Source organism: Papio anubis, chromosome X (assembly GCF_008728515.1).
Source record: "Papio anubis isolate 15944 chromosome X, Panubis1.0, whole genome shotgun sequence".
In the NCBI taxonomy this organism is placed as follows: domain Eukaryota; kingdom Metazoa; phylum Chordata; class Mammalia; order Primates; family Cercopithecidae; genus Papio; species Papio anubis.
The window spans coordinates 103,911,317-103,927,115 of NC_044996.1; the positions used below are offsets into that span (position 1 = coordinate 103,911,317).

Here is a 15,799-nt window from a genome sequence, read left to right on the forward strand (position 1 = left end):
TCTGTGCCAGAGAACCACGGTTAAGATCTAAGGCCAGTACAAGTTGGGAAATCTGTTAGAAGACACTCCTCATTGTTAGGAGTGCAAAAGGCAATCCCCCCAGGATAAAAGGAGACAGATAAGCATGCCCTTATTTCCCTTCAACACCGGAAGACTATAGAGAAAGCTGCCTTGTCACTGAGCAAAGCAAAAGATGAGGAAATTGGGAACAAACTTCCCCTGAAAAAATTGCGGCCACCAGTCCACCTTGAATGGATTTGCACCCAGGTACACATAGCCTGGGGCAGCCAGGGGAGCTGAAGCCATGTACTTGATTTGAAGTTTCTCCTTCCTTTGCTAATAATTTCAGATGTATGGTGTAAACAGAAAGTCTCTGAAGGCAAAGACTTTTTTTTTTTTTTTTTTTTTTGAGACAGAGTCTCGCTTTGTGGCCCAGGCTGGAGCGCAGTGGCGTGATTTCGGCTTACTGCAAGCTCCGCCTCCCGGGTTCATATGAAGGCAAACACTTTTATCCTAACCCCCACTAACTTCATCCTATCCACCCGACATAAACTTTTTCCAGGGCAGTAGCCAGCAAGTCAAAATTATCGGGCACACAAGGAAACAAGTAAGACCCAACAGAAATGACAGATGATAGAAACAAATCCAAACCTACTGCATGTATTGGAATTAAGAGACAAAGATTTTTAAAATAAGCTTACCAGGTTGGTTGGTTTGTTTTTGAGACAAGGTCTTGTGCTGTCACCCAGGCTGGAGTGCAATGGCATGATCACAGCTCACTGCAGCCTCGACCTCCTGGACCCAAGCAATCCACCCACCTCAGCCTTCCCAGTACCTGGGACAACAGGCGCGCACCACCACACCCAGCTAATTTTTTTCTTTTTCTTTCTTTTTTTTTTTTTGTAGAGATGAGGTCTCACTATGTTGCCCAAGCTGATCTCCCACTCCTAGGCTCAAGTGATCCTTCTACCTTAGCCTCTCAAAGCGCTGGGATTACAAGCATGAGCTACCGCGCCTAGCCCAGGTTTTTACAAATCAATAATAAGGTTGTAAAATATTTTCAGAGAGCAGAAAAAATTTCTAATGACATAGCAGATTTTAAAAAGAACCGAAAGAACATCCAGGGGAAAACATCCTGTAACAAAATTAAAATCTCAGTGGTCACACCTATTAGAATGGCTAAAATTTTTTTGAAGTTTCATCAGTAGGTGAATAGATCAATAAATTGTGATATATCCATACAATGGAATGCCACTCAGCAATAAAAAGGATCAAACTATTGATATCTGCAGCAATATGGATGAAACACAAGATCATTATGCTGAGTGAAAGAAGCCAGGCAAAAAAGAGCACACACTATATGATTCCATTTACATAAACTTCTGGAAAATGCAAACTTATCTATAATGACAGTTGCCTAGGGATAGGGGTGGAGGAAGGGAGGAATTACAGAGAAGCATGAGGAAATTCTGGGGGTAATGAATATGTTTTTCTTTTTTTGGAGATGGAGTCTCATCCTGTCGCCCAGGCTGGAGTGCAGTGGCGCAATCTCAGCTTACTGTAACCTCCGCCTCCCCAGTTCAAGTGATCCTCCTGCCTCAGCCTCCCGAGTAGCTGGGTTTACAGACACCTGCCACCATGCCTGGCTAGTTTTTTGTATTTTTAGTAGAGACAGGGTTTCACCGTATTGGCCAGGCTGGTCTTGAGCTCCTGACCTCAAGTGATCTGCCTGCCTCGGCCTCCGAAAGTGCTAGGATTACAGGCGTGAGCCACCATGCCCAGCCATTTTTCTTTTTTATTTATTTTTTATTCTTCTAAAGTCAAGGTATTTCTCTGTCTCCCAGGCTGGAGTGCCGTGGTGCAATCTTGGCTCCTTGCAGCCTGGAACTCCTGGACTCAAGCGATCCTCCTGTCTCAGCCTCCCAAGTAGCTGGGATTACAGGTGCCCGCCACCACGCCCGGCTAATTTTTTAATTTTCAGTAGAGATGAGGTCTCACTATGTTGGCCAGGCTGGTCTTGAACTCCTGACCTCAGGTGGTCTGCCCACCTCGACCTCCTAAAGTGTTGGGATTATGGGTGTGAGCCACCGCACCTGGCTATGAATATGTTTTTCTTGATTGTAGTGATAGTTTCATGGGATGTATACAGATATCAAAACTGATAAATTTGTATGCTTTAAATATGTTCAATATATTGCCAAAAAACTGAACTGTTAAAGTTGTAAAATATATATAGAGAGAAAGGGATTTTAACTGGGATTATAAGAAAGAGGCCCACTGGTCAGTGTGTACCCCAAGACCTGAGTAAGCTATTCCTGGCAGAAGAGAAAGATCAGTTTTCCTTTGCTTAGAAACTGAATTGACCTCTGGGATGTCAGTGGGCATGCAATACTAACAAGAAAGATTTGAAACAATTTTATCAGCCAGACCCCCAAAACTTTGTTCAAATGTGTTGCTACCAAGTCACATTCTTCACATTTTCTAGATGAGAAATCAGTTTTTTTGGACCCAAATGCCTTACTCTAGGCACATCAATCTAGTCTTTGATATATTTTAGCTCCCGGGCTCTGTCATCCCTCCCCTTGTCTTGCCTACAAGATCCTGATCTAAGCCATCAATAAATTGTTAAGCATGTGTTTGAAATTTCCTTCCAGGTTGACCTTAACCCTAACACGGTTTCCATGCACTTACTGAGCTAAAAAAGATAATGTTTATTTCTGGAGTGTCTGGTAGAAATCAATTTCATTCCTCTGTCATCACACCACATGAGACAATGCCATAAATTTTTCCTGGGAACGTGTATTTTTATGTTTTAAGCTTAAAAACATTTATTATAAGAGACTCTCTACATTGTAACATAAGCTTCACAAGGTCACGATTTTGTGCCTTAACCTGTCAAAAAATTCCTCAATTCTGTTTGTTTCCAAAGATCTTATGCCTTTTAGTTCTGACTAATAGCACATACTGACTTGCACCAGAAGAATCCCCAAAGCAAGCCTTCATCAGCCTCCTCTGTATGCCACATAGTATATGAAGATGGACTTTGATACTATTACTGAGAGTTCGCAGTATTTTCCAATAAATGTCTTTCCCCCAACCAAAAATAAATACATAAAAACTTCAGTGAACAAGAGTGGGTAAGAGACATGGAAGGCAGCCTCCTTAAGAAAATAGAAAATAACACTTCCCAAATCATTTTATGATGTCAACGTTACCCTGATACCAAAACTCAGTAAAGGCAGTTCAAGAAAAGGAAACTACGTACCAGTATCTGTCATGAACACAGAAGTAAAACTCCTCAGCAAAATATTAGCAAATTGAATCCAGCAATATATTAAAAAGATGATATATTATGAACCAGTGGAGTTTGTACTGGGAATGCATGGCTGGTTCAGCATTTCTAAACCAATCTGCCGATCCACTAGATTAACAGACTAAAGAAGAAAATCCACATAGTCATATCAATAGATGCAGAAAAAGCATTTGGTAAAATTCAAAACCCAATCAGATTAAAAGTCTCATAAACTGTGAATTGAGGGGAACTTAACCTGATAAAGGACATGTATAGTAAACCTACAACTAACATTACTAGAAAGGAAAAAAATTTGCAGATGATATGATTCTGTGTGTAGAAGTCAAAGGAATCTGTAGACAATTAGAATTAACAGCAAGGTTTAGAAAGTTTGCTGATATAAAATCAATATACGAAAACCAATTATATTTATAAGCCACAAACAGAAAATAAAACTTTTAAAGGGTACCATACATAACACCACTTGCAACACAGTAATATTATAAAATGTTCTTGCACACACACAAAACAAAACTGGATCTGATTAGGCCTCTAGATTTTATTACCTATTTGCAGGAAATACAAAGGACAGAGAGACATACTAAAGATACCACAGGTACACAGTCAGAAAAATCTAGACTCTACAGAAACTAAAGGACAAACAACCAGTTTCTACAACAAACAAATTGTAAGAAAAGAAAGAGGAGGGAGAGGGAACCTATAGATTTTAAAGGGATTTCAGAAGAAAACTATATTCTTGGATTTGTTCCAAAATAATCTAGGATAAGGTGGTATAAATGAAATAAGGTCAGGTGCGGTGGCTCACGCTTGTAATCCAGCACTTTGGGAGGACGAGACAGGTGGATCACCTGAGGTCAGGAGTTCGAGACCAGTCTGGCCAACATGGTGAAACCCCATCTCTACTAAAAATACCAAAAAAATTAGCTGGGCATGGTGGCAGGTGTCTGTAATCGCAGCTACTTGGAAGGCCGGGACAGGAGAATTGCTGGAACCCGGGAGGCGGAGGTTGCAGTGAGCCGAGATCGTGCCACTGCACTCCAACCTGGGCAACAGAGTGAGACTCTGTCTCAAAAATAAATAAATAAAAAATAATAAAAAAATAAACTATGACTAATAATTGTCAAAGCTGGGTTGTAGATAGCTGGGTTTCATTACACTATATCCTTGTATGTGTCTGAAATTTTTAGTATTACAAAGTGTTTCTTAAAATACCATTTACAAAGCCTTTATTAAAAAATGGCCAGGCGTGGTGACTCGCGCCTGTAATCCCTGCACTTTGGGAGGCCTAGGTGGGCGGATCACTTGAGACCAGGAGTTCAAGACCAGACTGGCCGGCCGGGCGCGGTGGCTCCAGCCTGTAATCCCAGCACTTTGGGAGGCCGAGACAGGCGGATCACGAGGTCAGGAGATCGAGACCTTCCTGGCTAACACAGTGAAACCCCGTCTCTACTAAAAAGAATACATAAAACTAGCCGGGCGCGGTGGCGGGCGCCTGTAGTCCCAGCTACTCAAGAGGCTGAGGCATGAGAATATGTCAAGCCTGGAAGGTGGAGATTGCAGTGAGCCAAAATTGTGCCACTGCACTCCAGTCTGGGCGGCAGAGAGAGACTCTGTCTCAAAAAATAAAATAACCTAGGAATAAATCTAACAAAGATGTCAAGACATTTACAGAATAAATTATAAAATTTATTGAGACCAGGTACAATGGCTCATGCCTGTAATCCCAGCACTTTTGGAGGCCAAAGCAGGCAGATTACTAGAGCCCAGAAGTTTGAGACTGTCCTGAGTAACAGAGCAAGATCCGGTCTCTACAAAAATACAAAAATTAGGCCAGGCCCGGTGGCTCACACCTGTAATCTCAGCACTTTGGGAGGCCGAGGCAGGCAGATCACCTGAGGTCAGGAGTTTGAGACCAGCCTGGCCAACATGGCGAATCCCCATCTCTACTAAAAATACAAAAATTAGCTGGGCGTGGTGGCGGGCACCTGTAATCCCAGCTACTTGGGAGGCTGAGGCAGGGAGAATCACTTGAACCCGGGAGGACAGAGGTTGCAGTGAGCTGAGATCGTGCCACTCCACTCCATCCTGGGCGACAGAGCGACACTCTGTCTCAAGAAAAAAAAAAAATTAGGTGGCATGCACCTGTAGTCCGCTACTTAGGAACCTGAAGCGGAAGGATTGCTTGCACCCAGGAGGTCAAAGCAACAGTGAGCCAAGATTGTACCACTGCACTCCAGCCTGGGCGACAGAGCAAGACTCTGTCTCGGGGAAAAAACAACAACAACAGCAACCAAAAAAAAAAAAAATATATATATATATATATAAACATTTAAAAAGATATAAGTAAATGGAGAGACATACTGTGTTCAAGGACTGGAAGACTCAGTATTATAGAGATGTCTATTCCTCCTAGATAGATTTCATAGATAAGATGCAATCCCAACAGTTTTGAAATTGACAAGCTAATTTTAAAGTCTACATGGAAATGCACAAGGTCAGGAATAGCCAAGATGCTCTTGAAGAACAAGGAAGGAGGTCTTGCTCTACCAGATACCAAGACTTGTTATAAAGCTATAGTAAACAAGATAATAAGGTATAGGTTTAGAGATAATTAGGTATGCTCAAATAGACCACAAAGGAATAGAGAACCTGAAAACACTCCCATACATAAATGGACACTTGATGTGCACAGCAATGAGGAATGGACAGGCTTTTCAATAATGTGGGACAATTGGGTATCCATTAGGAAGAAAAAAGGAATTGGACCCCTCCTTTACACCATAAGCAAAAATCAGTTCTAGGCCGGGCACAGTGGCTCACGCCTGTAATCCCAGCATTTTGGGAGGCCAAGGCAGGTGGATCGCACGAAGTCAGGAGTTCAAGACTAGCCTGGCCAACATGGTGAAACCCCATCTCTACTAAAAAAATACAAAAATTAGCCAGGCATGGTGGCACACGCCTGTAATCCCACCTACTCAGGAGGCTGAGGCATGAGAATCACTTGAACCTAGGAAGCAGAGGTTACAGTGAGCCGAGATTGCACCACTGCACTCCAGCCTGGGCATCACAAGGTGACTCTGTCTCAAAAACAGAAAAAACAGCAGTACTAGTACATTAATACCCGAAATGTAAAAGACAAAACTATAAACTTTGAGAAGGTAATATTGGAGAATATCTTCTGGGACAAGGAAGGATTTCTTTTTATTTTTATTTATTTTTCTAAAGTCAGGGTCTCTGTCTCCCAGGCTGGAGTGCAGTGGTGTAGTCTTGGCTGACTGCAGCTTGGAACTCCTGTACTCAAGTGATCCTGCTTCAGCCTCCCTAGTAGCTGGGACTACAGGCACATAACATCACACCAGCAAATTTTTTTTTTTTTTTTTTTTTTTTTTTTTTTAGAGATAGGGTCTTGCTATGTTGCTCAGGCTGGTCTCAAACTCCTGGCCCCAAGTGAGCCTCCCTCCTTGGCCTCCCAAAGTGTTGGGAAATCCCCTGCTAAGAATTTCATTTTTGGTTTTTTTTACACAAGGTCTCGCTCAGTTGCCCAGGCTAGAATGCACTGGCATGATCTCAAATCACTGCAACCTCCACCTCTCAGGCTCAAGTAATTCTCCTGTCTCAGCATCTGGAGTAGCTGGGACTACAGGCACATGCCACCGCACCCAGCTAATTTTTGTATTTTTAGTAGAGATGGGGTTTCGCCATGTTGCCCAGGCTGGTGTGAACTCCTGAGCTCAAGTGATCCACCTGCCTCAGCCTCCCAGAGTGCTGGGATTACAGGCATGAGCCATCGCACCTGGCTGAGGATTTCTTAAGATATCAAAAATACTTCCCATTAAAGAAAAGACTTGGCCGGGCACGGTGGCTCAAGCCTGTAATCCCAGCACTTTGGGAGGCCGAGGCGGGTGGATCACGAGGTCAGGAGATCGAGACTATCCTGGCTAACATGGTGAAACCCCGTCTCTACTAAAAATACAAAAAACTAGCCGGGCGTGGTGGCGGGCACCTGTAGTCTCAGCTACTTGGGAGGCTGAGGCGGGAGAATGGCGTGAACCCGGGAGGCGGAGCTTGCAGTGAGCCGAGATCACGCCACTGCACTCCAGCCTGGGAGACACAGCGAGACTCCGTCTCAAAAAAAAAAAAAAAAAAAGAAAAGAAAAGACTGATAAATTTGACTAAATTAAAACTAATAAGTTATGCTCATCAAATGATACCATAAAGAGAGCAAAAAGGCAAGCCACAGAGTAGAAGAAGATGTCTGCAACACATATATTAATAACTGACAAAAGCATAATATCCAGACTATATAAAGAATTTCTACAAATCTATGAGAAAAAGACAACTGAATAGAAGAATGGTCAAAAGACTTGAACAGACACTTTACAAAAGAAGAAATTCAGTAGCCAATAAACATATGAAAAAATGATCAATCTTACTAATGAGTGAAACGTAAACTAAAATGTAAATTAGAAACACAGTGGTATTCCATTATTCATCCACCATGATGGCTAAAGTTAAAGATGGGTAATACCAAGTGTTGCCAAGGAAGTGGAACAGTAGGAATGTTCATACACTGCTGGTGGGAGTGTAAATCAGTACAATGTCATTGGAAAGTAACTTGCCATTTACAATAGCACCATATGGCATTCCGATCGTGATTTTGGACTCTTATATGTGAGTCACTTGGGGACCCTTGGTTAGCCCCCATGAGCAAAATCATTAAGAGAGCAAAGTCTTCTGTGGCAGTATCCTGAAAAGTAAGTATTTGCTTAGACTGAACCTAAAAGAGCAACTTTTTAACATCATCTTTGTTTATGTTACCAATGCTGGATGTTATAGATCAAAATTATAATGTCCTGATTGTGGTTATAACTGTGAATTTAATCAGAGCACACTTTTTATATCTTATATTAGAATCTCCATGTAGCAGTAGTACCATTTATTAAGCTGTTGTTAGAAAGATTAAAGGAGTTAATACATGTAAAGTTCCTAGAAAAGTGTCTAACATTAAGTGCTCAGTACCAGCTAACAAGTGACAAAGCCAGAATTCAAACCAGGCCTGTGTTGAAACATTCTACTGTGTCTCATGGCCACATGTTTAGGCATCTAATCTGTGTTGTCAGTATATGTTCAAGGAGTACCATGCCATTTTAGTATAAGCCTATATTTTAAAAACATTTCTAGGAAATTGTCATGAAAACCAAAGAATAGCCTTTGTCCAAATTTTTTAAAAGATTAGAATGAGTATGGTTATGCTGTTTTATGTAAATTCTTCAAATGGATGACTCTTCTATTTTATCAACCAGAACTATAAATTCATTTTATTTTATTTTTATTTTTATGTGTGCTAGGCGAGTAGCTTGCATTGCCATGGAGAAGACCAAACAGGAGCAGCAGGCCAGCTGTACTTGGTTTGGCAAGAAAAAGAAGCAGTACAAAGATAAATATTTGGCAAAGCACAATGCAGGTAGGGAAAAGCACGACTGTTACTGAGGCTGGGTTAAGCATCTCCAAGACCTAAAGAGATGTAATATTTTAATTCAGTCTTCCGTGTTCTCTATCCAAAAAATTCTACCATATGAGATCGTCATCAACTTTCAAAACCTTTAAGAAACCCCTACCTCCAATTAATATGTTGGTTATTTGCTAGATATTTTACAGAGCTATACTTTATAGGACAAAAATGTTATTTTGAAATAGTATCTTCTGGAATGAAAAGAATCCAACATGTTAAGTCCTCCCCTGAGAAATGAAAGCCTGAGTTTGCTGAGTAGCCAGGATTCTTATCTCCTTGGCTGGGATTGGTCTTGAACAGATCTCCTCCCCTCTGGCTCCTGCCTGGCCCTTGGGCGTGGCCCTGTGATAAACATCTAAGGGTAGAGGTGTGCTCTTATCAGAGAACTGTGTCACAAATGGTTCTGTGGTTGGTTTGAAAGAGTACAAATGACATGAACACTAACTTGGTTTTGTCCATTTCTGTGAGTAGTCTTCTTCCCTCATGATATTTCCAAGCTCCCACAAGAGCAAGAATCTTATCTTGGCCTTCCCTTTATAGTATGTATGTTTGCCCATATGGAAGTTTGTATCAACTTAAGTCAAAATGTTCACTTGTCTTGTTAAAAACAGAAATTAATACCAAAAAAGCATGATCTGTTGTTGCAATAGAATATCCAGAAGATTCACAGGGTGCAACTTAAGCTAAAGAAAATGCATAGTGGTATACAGGAGTGCTAACGTAAGAAGTTATTTTCAATAACTTCTTAATATGACTCCTTTTATAAGGAACTTTTTCTGAGGAATTGAAAGTCCTGACTGGCATTAGGTTAGTTCCCAAGGTTTCAGAAATAGCTCCAAAAATTAGAAATGTGGCCAAAAAAATCAAGTGAATCCAGTCATGCATACCCAGATTGATGGCATAATGTTTCTGACAAGTATGAAATGCATTTTTCTCTGTAAATGTTATAACATACTCTGAATTGTTCATTTCTCAATCAGAAATTAAAAGTAAACATTTCAAACTGCTGTATAATGTGGAATGAATGTGAGTGGCCACATGGGTTAAGTTTAAACAGCTCAGTTAAATAAGGAATCATTCCCTTCTCGTTAGTTACATTGTACCACATTTTTATTTCCAAAAACAGTATAATTTCTGATTATGTGCTACTACAGAGCAGCAGTTTCATAATGGCTTTTTTGGTTTTATGAAGGGAAGAAATAGTTAAAGCAGACTAGTTACACAAAATGTAGCAACTATTAAGTAAATGCTCAAGTATACTATTTGAAGAAATGCACTGCAGAGCCAGTCACGGTGGTGGTGCCTGTAATCCCAGCTACTTAGGAGGCTGAGGCAGGAAGATTGCCTGAGCCCAGGAGTTTGAGGCCAGCCTGGGCAACATAGCAATACCCTATCTATACAAAATAAAAATGAAATAAATAGAAATGCACAGCGGTATCAGCAGAATGTTGCTTCACACAAAACGTCAGTGGTTATTACCAAGTCTCCTTAGTTGCCCTTATTTCTGTCAGCTTCTAACAGTCTAACACAATCTAATAGGCTGACAAGGAGATGTGTTGACATATAAATTGAGAAATGTATGCATCTCACCTTATAATTTTTGCAACAGTGTTAAATGATACATAGATATAGATGGCATTGAAAGTAACTTACACCTAGAAAAGCGAAGAAATGGCTGGTTCAGGCTGTCAGTTCATCATTAGATTTATGCTGTACTAATAGAGGGTATGTAAACATGAGTATTCAGTTTGCCAGTATTCTTTAATTCAGCTCTGAGGAAAGTAAGAAATTAATTCATTGAAAAACTAAAATTCTCTAAATACTGTCAAAGAATCAATTTAATCATTCATTTAAGAATTTTGCCAGAGAATCAGCATTCAATCTGGCAGCCAGTGTTTTCACTTTTGTGTGTGTGTGTTTTCACTTTTTCCACTCTTTCGCCATCAGGGCATCACTGGTCTTCTTCCATTGTTCCCATTCTCTGATTCCCGTTAGGTGGTGCACAGTGGTCCTGCAAACACGCCTGTAAGCTTAATAGGCAGCTGGAGATAGGACCAGGAATTAGCACACCTGAGTGTGCAATTTGGGCAAATCACTTCGCTTCTGCGGGCCTTGAAATGAGGGAATTAGGTTAATCAAGGATATCTTTTCTAATTCTAAAGATCAGTGGGTCTCAGGTTCTTTCATCACTGGGCCTGACAAACGGCAATCATTCAATGAAGCCAAGTATTCTTGTACTGTCTATCTCAGGCTCTTGCTCTCTGGTAGACATTGCCTATCCAGGTTGAAAGCTATTACCCTTGACATAGAAGGCAGGAGCCTGATAGGGGTAGAATAGAATTGTTTTTTCCTCTGTCTTTTGACACTTACCTCCTATCCCAAACCATTGACCTCTCTAAGTTCTTGTCAGCTTAGAATGAAGAAAGGAGGGGTTGAGAGGACAGGGGAGCCTACTGCCACCACCTGTTTGGTATCATCAGTATTTTCCTAACCAGCGGTCTTCTGGGCATCAGAACTTTCCTTGCCATGCTTGAGGGGTTGTTCTACATGTCAGTGTGTGTCACTGTGTATAAGGCCCTCCTTTGAAAGAAAGTCTGAGCTTCTTGGATGGTCCTTGCAGAGACCCTTAAGTGTCTTTGTAGAACTTTGTGTTTAGGCCTATTTGTGATTCTCTAGTCAGGATATCATTGTTAGGCTTCCCTTGCCTGCAAAATAATCACTGTGAGCTCTCTTTTTAGTGTCTCTTTCTGGAAGAAGATTCCCAACTTTTTTCCTGGACTTTCTGAAATACACTGCCTGCAAAGCCTAGCATTCCTTTCTGTCACCATCTCTTCAGGTTTCTTCTGCATCATCAACCAACTCTTCCATTTTGTTCATTAGAAAGTCCAGAAGAACCACTTGCTTAGTATTACCTTTGCTTTACAAGAGATCAAACTGTCAAGTATTTAATCAGCTGTTCTGCTTTTAGCTATGATGAAAGATCATCCCAATGTACAGAAGTGTCCTTATAAAGAATTGCTCTAAAAGACTGAGAAACAAATACTATTGACCTCCACTGGTGAGGCAGTTGCTTTGAGAAATATCATAGCCTTTCATACCAAACTAGATGGGCTCATGGGCCACAGATAAAACAAGATCTCAAAAGGATTTTTCTGGCTTCTTTAGAAGTTGATGGTAAAATACAGTACTCTGTTCTTCTGCTACTACTCAGTTAATTAAAATAAAGGCCGTATGTTTTGTTTCCTGCTTCAAATCTTTGAGAATTCATCATATATTGATGGCAAGATCCAAACCTTATCAAATTCTGGCATTATTTGTATTTGTGGTACAAATGAAGGTTGGGAATTTTGTCATTATCTAGAACTGGTGGGAATGATAACACTAGAATTATTTCCATTTTTGTCACTAGGAAATTCTACATAGCTTGTTAAAGTGGAATTCTGTTCAGACTGTGTTACCTACAATTCCCATCATAAAGTGACAGCCTATTCGCTGAATTTGACCCATGAGTAAATTTTATCCCTCTAACTCCCACACACACAGTGTTTAAAATAAATTTTAATAAGTCGTCACATGTGAAAGTCAGGATATTTAACATAAAAATTTGGGTTTCAGAGTTCCCTTAGAAGAACAAGGAATGCAGCAATACCAGGCCCACTTTCTCTCGCAGTAACTCTGGGTGGTTAATGTGGCCTTTGAATGGTCACTCATTCTCCAGCACATGCTGTCCACACCACTCCCTGTTTTTGCACCTGGCCCACTTCATTCAACCACATTAGCTACCTGACCCCTGCGGGCATTCAAGTATCTACTTCTTAACCCAATGCTACCAGTGTGCAATGCTCTTTTGAATTGGAGGTCTTTATAGTATTTGAAGATCTTGATAGCATTTCCAACTGAGACAAGGATTCAACGTTAATGACTTTTTTATGGAAAAAATTCAACCTGGAAAGTAGTTACATAAATACTTAAAAGAAGTGTCTGGAATGTTAAGTAGTTTAGCAGGAAATCAGGGTAATATGAGCAAACTGTGCCAGACAGTATTTCTGAATCCTTGGGAATAGATTTGATTATGGTGTGTGTAGCTTTTACAGCAAATACATTTTCTGTAACACATAAAAGGTTTCTAGCCATGTATACTTGGTGCAAAAAGCATTGTAGTGTGGCTAGAACAACTGAACTCTAGAGGCATTGAGATTCCTCAGCCCCCAGGACTTCCAAAAGTCATTTTAGATCAAGTTACTAATGTAAACTTTTTAAAAATTTAGGAAGTTTTCATTAATTTGTGTTCTTAAATGTTAGAGCCCCGAAATGTTTACATACACATATTTGAACATAGGGGATTTCTACAGTACCATTCATAGGTGTGTTGAAATTATGCTTAATACCACAAGTTAGTACTATTGACTTTAAAAGCTATTCTTTTTTTTTCTGGAATACAAGCAACTCTAAAGGAAACGAAAAGTGACCCATAATCTCACTCACTGCCCTGTTGGCATTAAAAATAATAATAGGCTGTGCGCAGTGGCTCATGCGTAATCCCAGCACTTTGGGAGGCCAAGGTGGGCAGATCACTTGAGGCCAGGAGTTCGAGACCAGCCTGGCCAACATGGCAAAACCCCATCTCTACTAAAAATACAAAACTTAGCTGGGTATGGTGGTGCATGCCTGTAATCCCAGCTACTTGGGAGGCTGAGGCAGGAGAATCACTTGAACCCGGGAGGCAGAGGCTGCAGTGAGCCAAGATCCCACCACTGCACTCCAACCTGGGTGAAGGAGTGAGACCCTGTCTCAATAATAATAATAATAAAAATAATAGGCACACATGGTTAGAAATTACACATGGTACAGGACAGTACAAAGTGAAAAGCAAAAGGCTTCCATGTCTACACTCTCTGAAGAGGTTTTCTTGTAACTATTCTCGATAAAATGTCTATGCTAGTATATAAAATCCACTGGCTTTTATATAAGGTTATTGTTGAATTTCTATTAAATGAGTTTGTTTCTTAATGTGATTTATTTGCCTTGTGTTTAGAATATTGCATGATAAAGTTTATTTTGTACATATTATACTTTTATTTTACTAATATATGAAAAGCCATATTTCAATGACCCCTGTACATTTTTCATGCTGTCTCACTCCCAATGGCCTCTGTGCATGTAAGTAACCTGTTGAATGACTATGCCTCTGTGTTTTTGATGATTTTCTTTTAAGTCCTTTTTTTTAATCAGCAAGCAACTTAAAACCTTTAAAAGTTCATTCTTTAAGTGCTTTCCTAATATTCTTTGTATCTCTTATTTTAAAATACCCTTTTTTTATTGTTTCTCAACCCTATGACCGTGTGGCAATTTCATTTAGACCAGAGTAACCTCTTCATGCTGCTCCTTTATGGTTAAGATATTGATGTTTAACATATCTGTTTCATTTCATTTTCATAACATACCTGTTTGTGGTTTTGATTGTTGACATCTAACTCATTCTTATGTGTTTTTTTTAAAAAATGACAAGTCTTAATTTCGTGGGATTAGAGTTAGGGCTCTATAGAGGGATAGGTGTGTGTATATACCATTGAGAAAGCTTGTGTCGTCATCATCATCTTGCTCTTTCGTGAGATGCTTGCTTATTTTTATTAAAATATATTAAAACATATCTGCTTGTCAATGCACTTCTTTCGTAAGCATACTTTTTCTTGATGGAAATATCACTCAGAGGGCAATAGGTCTAAAAAATAATGCCATCAGCACTCCTGCTTTTATTTTTGCAACTCTCATCACTCCATTACTACTGCAGTATAACTAACTAGCCCTACCACAGAGGGCCTCATGTTCATTTTAATTTTGTGAGTCTGCCATTCTGAACACAGAAAACATTTCTGGCTTTTTAGCTATTGCTAGAGGATATGCTTTAAAGACTTTCAATCAACCTTTATAAATCAAGTTATCAAAAGAAAACAAATGCGCAAATACCCATTAATATACACTAACCTCTATTTTAATATATTGTATTTCTTTATATATTGTGATAATGGTGCTTTTTGTTTGTTTGTTTCTGATCTATTCTATTCCCAAGTATCTTGTTTTGCATTTTAAGTGATTGGGCAAATCACTAATGTTAAGAATTAAGGTGATATTCACAATCATTTGGCCATATTGTTTTAAGGAGTAGAAGGTTCTCTTAATGAATGATTGGCTAAAGTAGCGCAGATTTCGGCCGGGTGCGATGGTTCACACCTGTAATCCCAACACTTCGGGAGGCCAAGACCAGCGAATCACCTGAGGTCAGGAGTTCAAGACCAGCCTGGCCAACATGGTGAAACCCCGTCTCTACAAAAATACAAAAATTGGCTGGGCATAATGGCGGGTGCCTGTAACCCGGGAAGCTGAGGCAGGAGAATCGCTTGAACCTGGGAGGCAGAGGTTGCAGTAAGCCGAGATCGCACCACTGCACTCCAGCCTGGGTGGCAGAGCGAGAGTCCATCTCAAAAATAAATAAATAAATAAATAAAGCAGCCCAAATTCCTTTATTACATCATTGAATCGATTTTACTGAATTTATTTTAACCCCTCTAAAATCCAGGGTTTATTCCACATTCTTTAAAAAAAGAAATGTCAGTATGTAACTGACAGCATTTGGGTATGACCATACAAAAATTACAGGAAACACAGACATACAATTTTAGCCCTTTGTGAGAATTTCCAAATGTGTGTGAGAATTGGACCACGTTGAATTTCAACAGGAATGGGCATCTGCTCAGGAAAGTTTCGTACATTGCTTGAGATTGCTTTTATGATAGTGTTAAGAGGCAGGTTTCAGAAAATATTTGTTAAAATATTTCTCCTCAGTCTGTAGTGATTAGAGAACTCCACTTTTGCAAAGGTTTCGGAGCTCAGACTCTGCTTCATGATTCTTTCCATCCTGATCCACCACACGCAGACTGCCCATGTAATGGTTGACAAGTTTTCAGGCCCAGGAA

General features: G+C 40.1%; 1 protein-coding gene across 4 annotated transcripts in view; it reads left to right on the forward strand.

Annotated features, from left to right (window-relative positions):
* CASK (calcium/calmodulin dependent serine protein kinase) overlaps nucleotides 1-15,799 on the forward strand; it is a 323,187-nt gene that overhangs the window by 286,409 nt on the left and 20,979 nt on the right. For all 4 annotated transcript variants that reach the window (XM_031661015.1, XM_031661016.1, XM_021932665.2 and 1 more), the window contains one exon: nucleotides 8,662-8,777. In XM_031661015.1, the coding sequence (XP_031516875.1) occupies nucleotides 8,662-8,777 (116 nt within the window). The remainder of the gene's footprint in view (nucleotides 1-8,661; nucleotides 8,778-15,799) is intronic.